Consider the following 19,759-nt stretch of genomic DNA (forward strand, 5'->3'; position numbering starts at 1 on the left):
TTTTGTTCTAATTGAGATTGTGACACAATGATAACTGTTGTACCCCTATTTTGAAAATTTTACCTATAATGTCTGTTTTGTTCACGCATCGTTGTAAATATAATGGAATTTGATGAGACTGTCAAACAAGTGAGAGGTTTAGCGCTTCAAAACCTGGTTCAATCAACCATTTTATACATTTAAAAATGCCTGTACCAACTCAGGAAATATGGCAGTTGTTGTCCATTCGTTTGATGTGATTTGTCATTTGATTTTTCCATTTGATAAGGGACATTTTGAATTTTCTCGGGATATCAATCTTTTTGTGATTTTACTTTTTGTATCAAATAATATTTTTGATGATTAGTTCAGTTATTGATAATCAATTTAAATATTTCAACACTAGTTATATTGATGACATTATAACTATACAAAACAGTTATCTTATTGATACTACCAATGTATTTTCAACTGATCAGGCGAAGTTTTCTTTTCAATCTGGATAAGGACAGTCTATTAGAAGATGTGTGTGGTAAGGAGGATTGCCATTTTAATTATTACTGATTTCTAATCATCTATCAGTGCCACAATAACATTAAAAAATAGCGACATATACAGAATTTTCAAACTGGTGTCGTTAAAGTGTTACTTGTAGATCCACAAATTACAAAGTTTGATACTTTTAATATGTTTTTAGAATCGGCTTTACACGAACATTTACCATTGTTAACGACTGTGTCTCATTATCTATTTTGCGAATACCCGTTAACATAAAAACCGGATCAATTAACCATAACTGGAAACTTCATAGATAAGTTTCTCCCAAAACACCTTTCTATAGATAGACGTGTCTATAAAAAAAGTAAAATCACAAAAATTCTGAACTTAGAGGAAAATCATTTAGGAAAATCCATAATCACATGGCAAAATCAAATAACAAAACGCATCAAAAACGATTTGACAAGAACTGTCATATTCCTGACTTGGTACAGGCATTTTCAAATGTAGAAAATGGTGGATTAAACCTGGTTCTATAGCGTTAACCCTGTCACTTTAATAACAGTCTCATCAAATTCCGTTATATTTACATAGATGCGTTAAATAAACAACCACAATAAGTAAAACAGTCAAAATATGGGTACTTCAGTCATCATCGTATAACAATTTTAAAAGGATCAATTTAACAGAACACAAAAGCATCTACTATCTAAGAACACATTGATTGATTTGAGTGTCTGACGTCAGAAGGTTTTTTATACGTCACATGAATTTGTCTTTCAATGTTCAATAACATATATATGAGCGAACGGATTAAACTCCGCCCAGTCAAGTGAAATAAATCACGTAATATATATCACTGTAAAACTTATAATATATCTCGATTAGTTTATCTAGTTGATGACAATAAAGTATGTTTTATTACAGAATAGTATATATTCTAGAACTAACATCACTCTGTGCTGCTTTGTCACAAAGATTTGCTAAAGAAAAAGATTCACAAATAGTTTTATGTGAGGCGATAATTTATAGTAAGCTAGTTGAATCTGAAATGGAATGTGCAATGCAGTGCACAAACGTGAAAGACTGCTGCTCGAGCAAGTATAATATTTCTATAGAACAATGTTCATTATTTTACGCTTGTTGTCCTAAAACTGAACATATGGCTGGATCAACAACACTTATAAGGAATTCAATATTAGGTAGGTCTTGAATATATTTTTCTCACACATATCAAGGACGTATATTAGTCCTTGCACATATTGAGTAGTTCGGCTTTAAAGAATATCTAAATTTTGGGTCATCAATGCTTTTCAACCTTATACTTGTTTTGGCTTTCTAACTAGGAGTATTTGGACCAGAGTGTCACAGATGAGTCTTATATAGATGGTGTTACAAATTATAAGCCTGGTGTCTTTACTTTCAATTCAATGATGTGATTCTTTTCTTTGTTAAGAACGTTGTTGTATACCATGTATACTTCACCAATGAGACGGAAATATAACAGCATTAAAATTAACACACGGTCATGGCAGACAAGGGTCGACCCACGTCGAGAGAATATTGTAATGAATCATAGACATACCATAAAAAAAATTGAAAATGGAAATGGGGAATGTGTCAAAGAGACAACAACCCGACCATAGAACAGACAACAGCAGAAGGTCACCAATAGGTCTTCTATAAAGCGAGGAACTTCTGCACCGGAGGCGTCCTTCACCTGACACCTAAACAAATATCCATACTAGTTCAATGTTAATGGACGTCATACTTTACTCCGAATTATACACAAGACACTACAATTAAATGTCATACAAGACTAACAAAAGCAAGAGGCTCATGTTTACCAACGTTCCCCTAAGAACACAGTATATTTGAACTACTTTTGCCGATGTTTTCGACTTTGGTGGTCTAGAACGGAAACATGTAGCATAATAAGGCTTTTGTTTAGCACTCACTCTTCCCGTTTTCTAAATAAGATCAATGGAATAATGAAGGGTTAATAGAAATCTTATAGAATGACTCTTGATTTGATTTTTGGTGTTTCAACGCCACTTTTAAACAACGCTTTAACAGACACAATGATAAAGTTTTCGGTGGCCGGGTGTTACCTTTCCTCGTCACTTTTAATCTAGGGTCGAAATACTGTAAGGTATGAAGATGGAATTTTTACAGATCAGCTGATGTTTTTTTTTTAAATGATCCTACAAATTAAACCAAGATGCAGTCACAGAAATAATTATGCTATAAGTTCGTCTGAACCAGTGACGACTCTACAACATATTTTATCCATGGGATGACCACCATAGACTTCACAATAATAATACTTTAAACTCATAATTTTCTACGTATCTATACGTCCCTGGCTTTCAAATATTAAGGTCTGGGCATTTCTGATGAATATATCGTTTTGTTTGACTTACATCTAGAAATTGATGAGGATTGGTTGAAAACAAAACTTTACGATAAAAGAGATGATTTCAGCTTCCCAATTGTGAACTTTTCATTTCTATGTAGCAACATTCAGTAGCGCCTGCATACGGAGTATATATCTTCCAATTGATACGATATTCCCGGGCTGTATTTGGCAAAAATTTTAGGAATTTTTGGTCCACAGTGCTCTTCAACTTCGTACTTTATTTGGCCTTTTTAACATTTATTTATTCGAGCGTCACTGATGAGTCTTTTGTAGACGAATCGCGCGTCTGGCGGAATGCAACTTAAATCCTGCTATCTATGATGAATTTTTTTACAACCACTGGCTCGATGCCACTGTTGGTTTACCGTTATGGAATAACCTTTGCACAGATAATATCGGATATGTTCCTTTTGTCGTAACTACAATATTATTTCCCTTTTCACGGAATTATACTTTTTTACCGGATTTGTAATAACATAAGCAACACGACGGGTGCCACGTGTGAATCAGGATTTGCTTACCATTCTGGAGCACATGAGATCACCCCAAGTTTTTGGTGGGGTTCGAGTTGCTTAGTCTTTAGTTTTCTATGTTGTGTCTTCTGTACTATTATTTGTCTGTTTTTCTTTTCATTTTTAGCCATGGTGTTGTCAGTTTATTTTCTATCTATGAGTTTGACAATGAGTAATGTTGAAATTAAAATAGCAACACTTTTACATGTAAGATTTGCAAATATTGTCAATGAACCTTGACTGGAGGTACATGGCTAAACAATCTCCATTTGAATGAGTGGTGTCAATGCTTATATAACGCATACCAAAACATATTGACTTATCATAAGTAGTTCCCTTTCAGCAAACCTAAGCACAAACTAATACATGTAAACTTAGCATTTTTCAAAGACAATAAACCATAAATGAGGCGGAGGGGTTCAAATAATCTCCATGGTAATGAGATGTGCCAATACTAATACAACTGCATACCAATTATCATTGACATAACACTAGCGATTCCCCATAAACCAACTCAATAAAAAAATAATGCATGAAAACTAAGCAAAAGTTTTAAAGTAAATATACCATGACCGAGGGGTGGGCCCACATAATCTCCATGAAGTGTATGAAATATGTCAATGCTTATACAACTGCATATCAATTATCATAAACCTACCACTAGTGGTTCTCCATAAATCCGACGCCGTAAACAGCATACCTTTGTCTCGCTTTTTTACTCCGTCAAACGAGACAAAAAGCAACAAATCGATAGTCCTCCAATTTTCATAGCATAATTTGAGATCTGTCGGCTGTAAAGATGTTATTGCAATTAACACAACAGTCGTTGGGTTTGGTATTAGGTCAGAAAAGAAAAAAAAATGTACTGCAAATTATCCAGTTATCGTTTTAATTACTAAGCATGTAAGATTAACTTGGTATCGCCAGTCTTATTATGAATTAAAAAATGATTGGTGATGATAGAAATTTTATTCGATCCCTGTCAATTTAATCATCGGATATAGTGAGAGAGAAAAAAACCCGATAGTCCATGAAAATTGGAATGTATTTATCCTAAAAATGAATATAACACTAAATACAATTAGTTCATCCGAAGTGTTTTTTATGTGAAAAAAAAGTAAAATCTCAAAAAAATACTATAAGAACTGAACTCCGATATGAGGCAGACTTAGGTGTATCTGTAGTACCCCTTATCTCCAGTTCAAAGGGATAGATTCGTTTAACATGGTTACACAATTTTGTATTATTTAGTGAGAGAACATCATCTATATAGCGGAACGTAAAGTTAAAGGAAATTGGTAACTTCTTATCTTTCTTCCTAAGATAGAATATGACAGTTGTTATCCTTTCGTGTGATGTGTTTGAAATTTTGATTTTGTCATTTAATAAGACACTTTCCGTTTTGAATTATCCGAGTTCAGTATTGTTGTGATTTCACTTTTCGTAATTGATACTGTTGCAAACCTTTTAAATTTTAGAAGCTTTGCATTTTAATAATTATCTTTTGCATATAATTTCAATAAAAGAAATAAAAATATAAAAATATAAAAATATATTAAGTGCTGCTTCTTAAATCACAAACATCAATGTATACAACACACTGATACTGTTAATGGCTGTTAAAATAATACAAGTTCTATGGTATAGCTTATCAAACAATCAATACTTAAAATGTTTAATTATTAATTGTACACCATTTCAAACAAATGATACATATTATAGAAAACATCAATCATATTATTCTCTACATCCTTTCCATTTATACTTTTTTTACCATCTTTGGTAAAAAATAGGTAAGATAGATCGAATGTTCTTATATATACTTCTCAAATATTTTGTCTCATAACATCATGAACAATTAAACAACTTGAAAGGGAAATTTTGATTAATTCAGTTCGATACCTTTTTTATTCCACCAAAGGGGTACATTTGGTGCTGATCTTTATTTCTCCATGGGTAACACTAACTTCGAAAGTAGTGTTCTTTACTGCATAATATAATTTGATATCAACGCCAGCGAATACTTTTAGTTACATTTAGCATATTTGTGTCGTGTTCAAATTTACCACTAGATGTACACATATATAAGTTATTCCGGAAAATATAAAATTCATCTGTTATAATGTTGGGGTTCGTGTAGTCTTTAGTTCTTTTTATTTGTTGTGTTATTTTTTTACGTTAATCGTTTTGTTTTGCCATGGCGTAATAATCTTCACTCACGAGTCGAAATATTCCCATAGAACATTTCACCATTCCTTTTTGAAATGTTGACATTATTGGCATCTTCTAATTTTCAGAAAGAGATTGTAGTGATCTGTCACCAGGATCGTGCAGTGGAGTTTATACTATACGACCACAAAATGGTGTTGATATATCTGTTTTCTGTGATATGGTGACTGATGATGGAGGTTGGACGGTAAGCTCCATTTAATTGTGATCTTAAGAGATACAGTGCAACCTGCCTAATCCGACACTTGAGTATTCCTACAACCTGCTTTATCCGACACACTTTCATTTTCCAAAAATATGGATATTCTAGCAGAAGAAACCTGCGTACACATACACCCTGCTTAATCCGACATTTTCTACCTGTCCCCAAGCGTGTCGGATAAAACAGGTTACACTTAATATGATAAATTACACATGCTGTGCATGGTTTACACATATTTGAAGTGTTTCAATATAAAACTATTAATGATTGCACAAATGTTGGGCAATGAAAAAGAATCATATTAGGTTATCTTGCAATGTGTTTAAATATGTCCCACCGACCTCTGGTTGCATTTATTTGCCTTTGTAACCATGACAAACGAGTTGATGAGTTTTATTGTTACACAATGATTAATGCTTATCGAGTTTTTACCCCCCCCCCCCCCCCCCCCCAAAAAAAAAAAAAAAAAAACCCAACGAAATACAACTGTGGAAACGAACTTTAATGATACGCATGTTATAATATGCATCATTAAGTAAGTTAAAACACTGGTTCATTTCATTTCAATTGAAATATTAGACACATATTTTGTATTGTGTCTTAGTCGTTGCTAACTTTGTGTTTTTTTTTGCGGAAAAGATTTTCGCACATCTTGCAAAGATTATTCTTTCAAAATATATCTTGGGAATTATTCCTACACACACAAAAAAAGTCAAGCACCGACACCCTTTTTTGAAATGAAAATGAAACTATAAGTGCTATGATATGATCGGCCAAATGATCGTTAAATATAAAAGGTTGTCTTGTAAAGAGTTGCAACTAGTTTGAAATATCCTAAAAATCAATTCATTACGAATATTGCCTCTAGCATCTTTTCCTCTTTAATCTTCAGCATGATTCTTAGTTAAAACCTATTTATTTACAGTTGATTGGGAAACAAATTTTTCAACTGATATTAAGCCCTTTCCAGTTTGCGGATGAGAGTGTTATATTGTAGCGGCATTAGCCTGATATTTCTACGTGCAAGTGATGGGGCTTTCTCTTGACGCGGGTCAGCCATTTATCGTCCTCTTCGGAGGGACTATCATCGTTTTCTCAAGATCATACTCGCAAATGGTGTCAAGGGAGAGCCAAACATTCAGTCACTGAAATTTCTCCTCGGAGCAGGGATCGAATTAGTCCGATACATGATTCTTATCAGTATTGATATCAGTAACAGATATTTTTTTGATTTATGTTAAACGTACAACATGGTGGACCGAATTCAAGGGTTTTTTTGACGTAGAAGACACATCGTACTATGACAAATGTAAACACGTTCTTTCAGTTGTTCTAGTGTGTTTAAAATTAAAAAAAAAAATTATGACGATGTACTTGGCGTTGACTAGCAAATAGTGTAATAGTTTTATTCAAATCATATTTCTGTTGTAGGTTATTCAAAGACGGTTTAATGGTACAGTAAGTTTTGACAGGATTTGGAGTGATTACAAATCTGGATTTGGTGACACGATAGGAGAACATTGGCTGGGTAGATATAATAAGTTGTTCACGTGTTATGATAGAGTTAATGATTATATCCACAAAACCAAAATCTTTAAAAGAATTGATACAACGACACGACAAACTATTAAACATATATTTATTTCTGTTATCTAACAAATTGTGCAAGTTATAATCAAATTATACCCTATTTGTTATGTTACCGACTATAAAGTATGAGTTTTTCTCATTGTTGACGGACGTACGGTTGGCTATAATTATTTAACTCCACTTCATTTGAACTTTGGTGGATATATAGTTGTCTCATGTGCAATTATTAGGCATATACAGCTAAAGTGAAAATACCAAACCAAATATTTGTATCTATGTATTACCAATGTTATTTCAACTGATCGGGCGGAGCTTACGTTTTAATTTGCATAGGGACAGTCTATTTGAAGACGTGTGTGATAAGTATGATTGCCGTTATAATTATTACTGATTTCTAATCACCTATCAGTGTCATCAAAGAAATTTACAAAATAATGACTGGACACTTCTTTGATGAGTTTATCCTAAAACACCTATTTATAAATGGACTGGTTTATTATGAGCGAAACGGTTAAACTCCGCCCAGTCAAGTGAAATAAATTGAGTAATAATAATTCGATAAATGTTTTAAGCGAAATTCGTGCCTTAGTAGTTCACCATTCATTTTATAGATTATGCTCATTGAAATCTACAACATTAATTCGGGAACGATCTTGAAAATCGTAAGAAGGTACTTCACTTTTCAAAATTAATAATTGGAAACGTATTTATTTGTATATTTAAAGATTTGATGTCGATAGCAAATTTTTAATAGTATCTGATAAGATTTTTTTCATCTGATAAGATTTTTTTCATCTATTAAAGAATTTGGGCAAATTTATCTTTACCACACTGTAAAGAAACTCATTATAGATACAATGATTCAAATTGAGACGCCAATCGCTTGTTTTATTTTGGCACACAAAAGACTAATCAATGACGCTCGAAATTAAAATTTAAAGAGGAAGAAATAGAGCACAATGTTGAAGAGCAAAAAGGACCCGAAATTCCGGAAAATGTTTGTCAAAAACAGCTTAGGTAATTTCTTCATAGGGTGGAACATCCTTGGTATTTCGAAAAATTCAAAGGTTTGTAAACAGTTGATTTATTATCAATATCCTATCATAGCAATGATATTTCATTTCAACAAAGACTCCTGTGTATTGTTGAATGCCTAAAACAGCAACCATTTGATTTTTTTGAGAGGGAAAGGGGGGGGGGGGGGGGGGGGGGGGGGGGGGGCTATGGGCTATTTGGAAAAAAAAAGTTTGTTTCCAATTTTTGGTGAAAAAAATAATTTGTTTTAAACCCTGAGAAAAAAAAGTTTCACCCTCAGCTGCCACTATTGGTAATGCTTAAATTGAAAAAAAAAATTGTTTTCGGTTTGTCGCTAAAAAAATAGATTGTTCTTCGCCGAAGGCGAGAAAAACAAAGTTTGTACAGAAAAACAGTGTTGTGTCGTTTGGTTGCTGAGTCATGGTCATTTTCAATTATTCATAATAAACTAATAACAGTTAGTTATAAAGTTCAACCAATAACACCTGTAAATGGGGAGGGGGGGTCGAATGGTATAAGTAGTTACTACTGTAATCACTAGCCAGTCAACAATCGACTTGGTTGCACTTGACTCCAATCTTAATTAGTTAGGATTGTCAGTTTTCATATCAATAGGTCCGACTTCCTCCACCATATAAAAAAATGGCCGCGAAATAGTATAAATGCGGTTCTCAAAAGTGGCGTGAAAACACCAAAATCAACCAATCTGTATTTTGGTAACAATTTAGGTAAGGATTTAAAAATATGCCTGTTAGATAACACTAATTGACACATCATTCCTGATATACAGAAATAAAATAAATTATAAAGAGAAACATATGAAACGGGTAAACAAATTGCCCTTGCACGAACAGGACACGATAAAACCATTCATAACACATTCCGATAAGAAAGTCTTCATTTATCATGTAGTTCGTTACTGTGAATTCATTCATTTTCGTGGGTACCAATTTTCATGGTTTGAGGAAAACTTACAGTCTGCATTCAACCTTATTGAAAATTTGTTATTCGTGGTTCACCTGTAACCACGAAATCCACAAAATTGGAATCCAACGTAAATTAATGAATCCACAGTAATTGCTTTCCAAGACGATTTAAAAAAAAGTGTTGTCACTTCAGGGAATGATAATCTTTACTATATTACTCAACAAGGACTTTACAAAGTCCGATTTGACTTTGAAGATTATTCCGGAAATACAGCTTATGCTATCTACGACAGATTTAACGTTGGAAACGAGGGAACTAACTATCTACTGGGCATTTCTGACTATCATGGAACAGCAGGTATTGAATTCCTCATAATAATAGATAGTGGACTTAGGTTCTAAAAAGTAACACGACAAAGACACTGAACTTTGAGGAAAATGTATTTTTCATTGTTGAATATTGTTTCTAGTTTTTTTTTAGATTTTGTTTCTGTTTAGATACAATTTGGATTTCTCAGTCCGGTTTATAAAATTGTGTAATGTACTGAAGTTCCTAATCTTTAAAGTATAATTGTCCTTAAAATATTAACGCCTTTTTTTGTTTTATGCTGTCTTTACGGATGGCTTTCATATCCTTTTGTGATGAGTGTACCTAATTAAGGATGGCCTACATGAAGTTAACAGAGTAAGGGACAAAAAGTGCAGAATATCGATAAATGTAATAACGAAAAGAGAAAAAATGACAAAAAGTACAGGCTAGAAAATAATTGGGTGTAATATCAAGATGAAAAGTGAATGATGGCAAAATTAAAAAAAAAGATTAGAGAAAAATTGATCAAATAGGGCACTTTTCACCATCTAACATTAAATGAATTCAAGGATGTTTTGAATAATTTTAAGTTTTTAACGCACATTGACACTTATCCAAACCAACACACCCAAACATACACACCCATAAATATATATATTTATCTTGATCATTTGAAAAGATTTGTTCCAATCTTTGAGAATGTGGAAATTTTATGCCAATTTAATTTAAAAATTTAAGTTAGATAATTTCCATTTGTGTTCATCATTCATGTTATTCTTTAGCCATTCCATTTTGTATTACAGGTGATTCAATGACAGATCTAGCGACGAATCCGATGAACGGTATGAAATTTACCACACGAGATAAGGACAACGATATTGAATATCATAATACTAATTGTGCTACTCGAAAGATGGGAGGGTGGTGGTACGCATCCTGCACCCTTTCCAATATCAACGGAATTTACAAAGAGGGGGTATTTGCAGACAGCAATCACTGGTACACCTTTAATGTCAGAAATGGGCTGAGAAAGACAAAAATAATGATGAAACCTAACTTGGAAATTTAAAAAATGGAATAGGTCACGAACAAATATGTTGTCTAAAGTAGTTTGAAATCATTCAAAAAATATTGTCTGTATTTTATTTCAATATGTTAAGACCGATACTCATTAATATCAATATATAAAGCTAAATTCTCATATGAAGAGATCAGAATCGTAGGTTGCAATTTAAAAGATTTCTTTACTTTTTTAGGAAATTAACATCAAGACAATAGGGCCGTGTTCACATTAACCAAAACTCGGGGTTGTGTTAGTGTAACTTACACGTAAACTAAGCACAATTACGTTACCATTGATAAAACTCAATGTTTACATGTACAATGTAGTATAAATCATGTTTTTTCTACATGCAGTCGGTAGTCAATGTATGCCTTGTGTAGGCTAACTGTATACAAAACTAGGTATTTAGAACATTATTTTAACCATGTATATTTAAGGGAGAAACGATTTTCTAATAAAATTGATATTTATAACAATAGTTAATAAAGTTCTTTAAGAAATATTTGTCTAACCTTTGTTATAAAGACAACTTCACGTAGCTTTATTAACCCCTTATCAAGACTCAAGCATCATCATTGACGAACACATAGTTCATTTTAAAAGGTCGTCCCGAAACGATTGGACGTACACATAAATATTTACCATTGGCCTTTACTCAAAGAACGATTTACTTAAAAAAAAATCATTTGAAACAAACAGAAAATATAGAAATGTTGTGAACCTAACATCTCCATTTTTCCCCGTCTGTTAGCAGCCTACGTTTTCTAATGCATCAGATATCGTAGGATTTGAGGATCTGTAAACTATTGCAAATCATCAAACAAGCATAAAAGAGGGACGAAAGACACCAAAGGGACAGTCAAACTCGTAAATCTAAAACAAACTGACAACGCCATGGCTAAAAATGAAAAAGACAAACAGAAAAACAATAGTACACATGACACAACATAGAAAACTAAAGAATAAACAACACGAACCCCACCAAAACTAGGGGTGATCTCAGGTGCTCCGGAAGGGTAAGCAGATCCTGCTCCACATGCGGCACCCGTCGTGTTACTTATGTGATTACAAATCCGGTAAATAGTCTAATTCGGTAGGTCAAATTCATGGAAGGGAAGGGTCAGACGCAACCTCATTACTTCAAAGAGGGGGGGGAGTTATGTTTTTGTTTTCGAATCAGCATTTTTTCTTTCACATAATAATTTTATTCAGTCTTTTTTATGCTAGCAATGGTATTAAAATGTTTTCAAATGTTTGTAATATTTATCACAACAATGTATGGAGAAACTCTGGATTCAGAATATTTTTTTTATCATCTGTATGACCTGATTATTTTGTTTTATCAATTTGGGGATCAGAAGAATTTTCAAGAACAAATCCATTCTTTCCCTTTTTAAAGTCAAATGGTCGTTCCCTAACTGCTAGAAAAGTTGTACGAACAATTTGCAGTCGGTTCTACACAACAAACATACAAATGACATATAGTTTGAAAGTATGTACACATCTTATGTGCAGGTAATTACACAAGGTGTATAGATGGGAACAAATGTAATGTGAAACCGGTGTACATTACATTAAACTAATTGTAATTATGTTTACTGTACATGGCGTTTGGTGTGAATACGGCTTAATACACCCAAGCTGTGTATAATATCTTACATGTATTATTGATTATTGTTAACCTGAATGGAAGTCACATTTAGACAATTACAGGATTTACTTGAAAAAGGTGATATTGGTAATAAGTTGGAGAAAATTTTCTAGTGTCATCATTCAGAGGCAATACCAATATAACTTCATTTTTTTTAAAGAAACCAACAAATGATATGATATTTAAAGAATAATACAATATAACTTATTATTTTCTCCTTCTTACTGATGTTTTCCTGCATTGTTTTCAATCTTACAGCTTTAAAAAAAAAGTTTTATAAAACCATCAAAGAAAAACTGTTTGGAGCTTGACATGATACAACAACAGAAAACAAAAGTAACAGAACACCAGATGTTTTGAATGGGTATAAATATTCAAAATCTGAGATGTAATCGATGAGCTATAAGGAAACACTCGCAAATTGTTCAGTATTATAGATATTTATTTTAAAGGAAAACTATACATTTACAAAATTTCAAAGTGTACCTGAAAAACATATTTTGAATAAGGAAACTATTGGGTTCATTAATTAAAATATAAATATTTAGAATATAAGTCTTCATTGTTATACAAGTGTGAAACAAGTTGCTGAAAATATGTTACTAGTGAACTTATTTTAGACACCAGGATAATAATTTGGTTCTCAAGACGGGCGATTGACGCTCGAATAAAAACATACTTAACTGGCCAAATAAAGTACTAAATGTTAGAGAAGTACGGATCCTAAGGATTTCAGCTGCTGTTTTCTTAACATTTCCCAGCATTGCTATAAAATCATCATTTTCTTTTTCTATTAACATTTAAATGATGTTTTTTTAATATGAACATAACTTAAATGTTTAGTGATTCGCATAAACTGATTTAATGTTATTTTTCAAATATACATCTAAACCTTTATTTATAGTCACTGAATTAAGTTTTTAGTTATTCAAATTTTAAAGTTGATTTGAAAGGTCAATAATATTTTATGACGTTTGAAAGTTACAATGAATGTAATGTAGTGCCATACTTATTCAACGATATTTAATATCTAATCACATGAATCACTGGTTTTAAAATTTCAATTCCAATTTTTAACCTAAAAAATGTTTCAATATCCAAACCATTTGTTAACGTACATCCCTAAATCAATAGACAAATTTCAGATTAACTTTTACTTGTATATACATATTAATCAACTATCTTAGTTTTGGTTTATTATGTCTATTCTTTCTTCTTTTAAAACTTGGTCATGTTACAAAACAGTTTGTTAAGCACGCGAATCTTAACGTGATTTTGCATCAACCTGACATATCATCTTTAACCATGAAAAAGGTCATTTAAAGGTTTGAGATTTGTCCTTTGTAAATCAGTTATTCTAACATTCTGTAATAATCGCTGGCAGTTACGAATATTCAGCCATGTCCTTTGTTTTATCATGTTATAGAGGTGCAACATTCAATTGGTGTTCAATTTCAACTTCAATATCCATTTCTGAAAATAGAGTAAATCATTAATGTGCTGGAATAAAAACCAGTTGACGACTTTATCAAATTTGACTTTAAATGAGAACAACACGTTCAATAATTCCATGCATCGGAAGAAAGTTTCTTGATTTACCTTCATCAAGAACACTCAAAACCGAATACCGTATAGCGGGTTATTTTCGCGGGGTGTAAATTTTCGCTTATTTTCGCGGATAGAATAAAATCGCCAAAATAAATTCCGCCAATTTAAAAGTGTACATGCAAAGGTAATGTTGAAAATGTTGAATCCGCCAAAATAATAACCGCAAAAATATTTCGTATACCTTATTGAATGAAAATCGCGAAATTTTACGCCCGCGAAAATAACCCGCTATAAGGTATCATTGTATTTGTTTTTCTTTACAGCCTGATCTTAAGTTATATGTTGAATCTATATATCTGCAATTCGTAAGAAAACGTTTAGGTTAAACTAAATGTGAAATGTACGTTTTGCAAAATAGATGCAGCCATTTTGACTAAAGTTTAAGATAGACTTGACAGCAAAACATGTGTCGCGTATGATTTGACATTTTCAGATTCATTTTGCCATTTAACATGATTGAAGGAGAACTCTTTAGGAATTGGAATATAAGTACGAAATGTCATACTTCATCATTGTAAACATAATATAATTTGATGAGACTGTTGTACAAGTGAGAAGTTTAAGTGCTATAAAACCAGGTTCAATCCAACATTTTCTACATTTAAAAATGCCTTACCAAGTCAGGAATATGACAGTTGTTGTCCATTCGTTGTTGATGTGTTTTGTCATTGATTTTGCAATGTGATTACGAACAATCCGATTGAATTTTCCTCCGAGTTCAGTATTTTTGTGATTTTACTTCTTAGTACTTCAAAATTTCATGACGTACTCAGACATAGAACAGTAAAAGCCGTATATCCTTCATTGGCTACTCATAAGATGAAGACGGTCTTATAATTGAAGGCCGTACTTTAACCTATAATGGTTTACTTTTTAAATTGTTATTTGGATGGAGAGTTGTCTCATTGGCACTCACACCACATCTTCCTATATATATTTACTAAGAACATTTATCTAAATGTCAGTATGAACTAAATATACCTGATTTGAGATTATTTTCAATCCGTTGACGAACAACTTGAACTTCTTTTTCAGAAATAGTTTTGGCAACAATGTCATTAAAATGATCCATATACAACCTGGTAGGTTTGGTATATTCATCAAACCGTGTTAAAAGGTCGAAAAGTATTTTACGTAAGTCACTAAAGCGTTTTTCGTTAACTTTAAATGTCTCAGAATGGAGTATTTCATTACGTGTAAGTCGTATACGCTCAATGTCATCCCCAATAGCTATGTCTGTAGACTGAACTGTTTGCCATGTGCCTCCCCATCCAGAACTTGGAATATGTTTATTAGTTTTTCTGAGCTCACTGTACAAATATGTTATATCACAATCCTTTCTAGGACGAAGGAATGCTTTATCTTGTTTGATTAGATCAAATAAAACATCAGTAAGAACATTCAGCACAATCATCCCCATTTTTGCAAAGTTAAACTCCTCATTGGTAAACTTGAAAGTAAAACAAAAACGAAGTAAAATTTTGACAAGTCACATAATATATTAAGTAATTGTATCATTTTAAAGAAAAGACTTAAATTGAATTGAAGCAATAGTGAAAGTGTCGCAGAATAAAACGCCACATGTTATAAAACCTGTCATGAAAAAAAACCGTCCAAGATGAAATGAAAAAGGATAAAAAAAAAGTTGAATAAAAAAATACCTTGGTGCGTTTAGAATTAACTACTGGTGAAATATTGAAAAACAAAGACGAAGACGGTTCATAGCAAATTACATAAACAACAAAAAGTTAGCACATTGAACCCTCTACACAGGCAAAGTTTGCTCACGTGATTTTCACATGAATCTGACATGAAATTCACATGAAAAATTTCACGTGAGATTCACCTCAAACGAGCTTATACATGAAACTCAGGTGAAAATTTCATTTGAATTTCACATGCATTGAGATTCACATAATTTTCATATGTAAAATTTCACATGAATTACACATGAACAAAAAAAATGGTAATTATTACGATTTTATTTAAATATGAAAATTTAGATGTTGTTTGAAATACTTTATTTCAAAAATTCATGTAAATTTCACGTGAACCAAAACTCATGTGATTTTTATGTGAATTTCACATCAAATTCATGTGAGACTCACATAAACAGATTTCACGCGAGTTTCACGTATAAACTCGTTTGAGGTCAAATTAACGTCAATTTTTAAATTCACGTGAAATTGAATTTTCCTGTGTACAAACATCTTGTTGGCAACTTAAGTGCAATAAAAAGGTAAACAGTTTCTGTTCTACTATTGCAAGATTTGGATTTCATTTTGATATGTCTCACTATTGCAATCATCAATCCGATAAAGACAATCTTTTTTCTTGCTTCAACAAATTAACATATACATGATTATTAGACATTTTCGTGTAACAGCTTCTTTACATTTAAACGAGAAGACCTCATTTCGTGTGTCGATTCCCGTCTTTCCACAATAAAGTAATCCTCATGCCTCTGTGTCCTTAAGTACAATGCATAGTCGCATTTGTCCCCATTCTTGTGATTATTCAATTTGGGTTATTTTGGGAGAAAAATGAAAATGAAAAAGTTTGTATATGTATCCGTCATCAGACCGACTTTCAAGTCAGAAACGACTACCGTTTTTACATTGATAACCAATCATATGATAGATAACAAAAATGAAAAAAAATAAGCCAATCAGAGCGTGGTCCATATCGAGGTTTAAAGATCGTACTAACCACTACTATTATGGACCAAAACCACAATTAATGACCCCGCTTTTCGTTGTCCAAGAATATAGCTCCTTCTAATTAAAGTGTATTTTTCCTATTTTTGTCTTTCCCTTCCTCACTCATTTCTTAGATGTTTTTGGCCGGAAATGAAAGAAGAGAGATGCAATAAAATTTTTAATGTTGTATTGAAACTGATTTTGATATGGAATGAGTGATTATGCCAACTGAATTGGCTAAATTTGTAAAAGTGATTGCTTCAATCTTTCAGAATTTTGGATATATATTTGGACTAGTACTACACATTACACAAAAAATTGTCAAAAGTGCATGGTGCAATTTTTTTAATGATACAAAACGTTATAAAAAACTGATTGAGGAATTAATTGTGGTCGGTGGCCTTATACCTTGGTTTAATTTACACAAAATCTTACAAAAAGTACACGGACGGGGACAGGACAATCAATTTCGCATATATCTGCATGTATAATATGATTAATATACTACTATAATATATAGAGGCTGTATAGGTACCAGTCTTGTATTACAACTCTAGTTTCCGGTGCATGTCAAAACATGGAGGGAAACAATATAGTGCATTTTTTTCTGATTTTTTTTCTGAACTCAATCTTTTCAGTTTGATTATAGGTTTGCTGAATTAAAACATATATATAGACTTTAAAAAAAGTCATGCATCTTTTGGGGATATCAATCCAGGAAAGTGGAAGGATATCATGTTTACTGGAAGAGGTGCGGCCTAGTAAAAATAGCAAACAGAAAGAAGAAAAAAAAATGTTTTAACTTTTTATTCTTCGTGGCAAGACCCCTTTTTTTTCGATTAAATCACAATTTCACATTAGTACATACATGATATGAACATGAATTTTTTTTTCTATGTAGCATTTTTTATTTATTTTTGTTCAAAGATCAGCTGTTTAGCATGTAAGCCTATGGATCAGTCAATTACAAGACTGCAACCTATAGCAGTGCACGCATGATCGCCGTAGAGAATAAAATTTGGTTGTTAATAGGAAATACACTGTATTTATAAAATAGATAGTATATTATTTCTGAAATTCTCCAGACATAAAATTTATCCGAAAATAGTTCACATACTTTCATACAAGCATTTTAGGTCCGCGATTTTGAGGGTGTGTTCTAGAAAATATATAACTCAAACATGTTGGCATGATACAATAAATTGTTAAACAGATCTTTGTGTAACTTTCTTTTGGTATTTGGGTCCTCAGTGCTATTGTTATCATTATTTGACTCCCTTCTAACAACATTAAACTTTACCATTTTACTCCACCACTTTAATGTTTCAATCTGTTAAGACATATTCAACAACAGCTCAACTTGTACTTTTTTTATATTAGGAACATACTAAAAATAAAAAGGAGTGAACATTGAAAGACAACTGACAATGAACCTTTATCGTGACTACTTTGTTGCATAACATACCCCTTCCAATCTGTTAGTTCTAGTTGATGCTTGAGATACATTTGAACATGTTTGTGTACAACTTTTGAAAAAGCAGCGAACCTATAAAATAAAAGTGTAATCAATGAAAATTAGTTATTAAACTAAATATAGATGGGTGTCTTATTCCATCTACAATTTTGAAATAGCAGCTAACAATTTGTCTAGATATTTAAACGTTTCAATTAAATGCTGTTTACCTTCTGGTAGTGATAACGTTACTTCAAGACCAAAAGCCTAAGACCTTTGGATATTTTGCTCAAATTCATTGTTATTGGCTAGATCTGAAATATAACATATACTGTGTGCTTTCAATTTTAGGATCCAATGCGTACCTAATGAATGTCACTCATAACAAAAGTCGTGACCAAAGAAATTATTATCTTACTAAACAATCTAAAGACATCTGCTAGTGATATTTAAATGCAAGAGCACCATTTCCAAAGAACCATGGCTTTATATCATTTAGAAAAGATCTAACTGGTAATTACTCAGATATACTTATCTCATCCTGTATTAGTTGCTTATTTTCAAAATTTTATGTAAATAGATGAGTTAATTATTTATGTAATATTTTCTAACCTTAGTTGAAATTGTTTGGTTTTTACTGGTTGTTTCTGTTTTGTCATTTCTTACTAAAGTTTCTGCAGAACTCTGAGACAACTGAAAATATTCACCGATACTTTAATATAATTATGAAGGATAAATGATCATATATATCTTCGAGGGACATGCCTCCTAATAGATATGAAAATTAACAACAGTATATACATATACAGATAAAGTTTTTCACAAAGTATAAGCACAATCAATTTAAAAAAATATCTTAGTGTTGTAGAAATAATTTACACCTACTCTTATTATTGTACAAATAAACCGATATACAAAGTGAACATTTCTTATTGAAAAACATATGCATCTTAGATAATTTTTTTTGCCTTTGATTTTGTTTTGTTACTTGGTCTATTCTTGATTTAGAGTTTAAAGATCGATCAACACAATAACCTAGCTGCAATTTAAAAAATCATCACTAAAACTATTATTCAATGACTTTTGAAGCAGAAGTCAATATTATATCTTTTTTTAAGTTTCATCATGTTTTACTTACGCATATTGTTTCACTTTGAAGGTGTGACCATTCATCTTTAAACTCATGGGTATTTGCGCATGTCTCACAGTAATACTCTGTAATCTGTTCTTCAGTGAAACAGATTGTGGTTTTACAAGGCCACATTCCCAATTTTTCTCAAATCTAACATTTGTCATCTTGAATCTTGTACCAATAATCTTGTTAATTTCATCTGTGACAAAGTCGGCAATATATTTGTACATTCCCCTAGCTAAAGTAGATCTTTTCCCAAATTCTAAAACTTGTACCAGAATAAGATTTGGACATGTCACTATAAGTAATTTACTAAGTTTTGTTGTTCCACTTAATTCAAAGACAGCAGTACCCCTGAAAAGAGCAATAACCCGTTTGGAGGTATTTGTTCCTTCTTCTTGTTGAACGACACCGACTTCTGCAACTTCATACTTTCTGCAAAGTGAAGCAATC

At 32.1% G+C, this 19,759-nt stretch overlaps 1 protein-coding gene across 1 annotated transcript; it reads right to left on the reverse strand.

Annotated features, from left to right (window-relative positions):
* Window positions 1-13,611: 13,611 nt before the first annotated feature.
* LOC134695468 (uncharacterized) lies at window positions 13,612-18,256 on the reverse strand. Its single transcript, XM_063556738.1, has 3 exons — window positions 18,187-18,256; window positions 15,004-15,472; window positions 13,612-13,887 (listed from the first exon to the last, which is right to left on the reverse strand). Exons 2-3 carry the CDS (start codon window positions 15,440-15,442, stop codon window positions 13,835-13,837), a joined length of 492 nt encoding a protein of 163 aa, XP_063412808.1. The 5' UTR covers window positions 15,443-15,472; window positions 18,187-18,256; the 3' UTR covers window positions 13,612-13,834.
* Between the last annotated feature and the right edge of the window lie 1,503 nt (window positions 18,257-19,759).

The sequence above is a fragment of the Mytilus trossulus genome, chromosome 13 (genome assembly GCF_036588685.1).
Source record: "Mytilus trossulus isolate FHL-02 chromosome 13, PNRI_Mtr1.1.1.hap1, whole genome shotgun sequence".
Lineage (NCBI taxonomy): Eukaryota > Metazoa > Mollusca > Bivalvia > Mytilida > Mytilidae > Mytilus > Mytilus trossulus.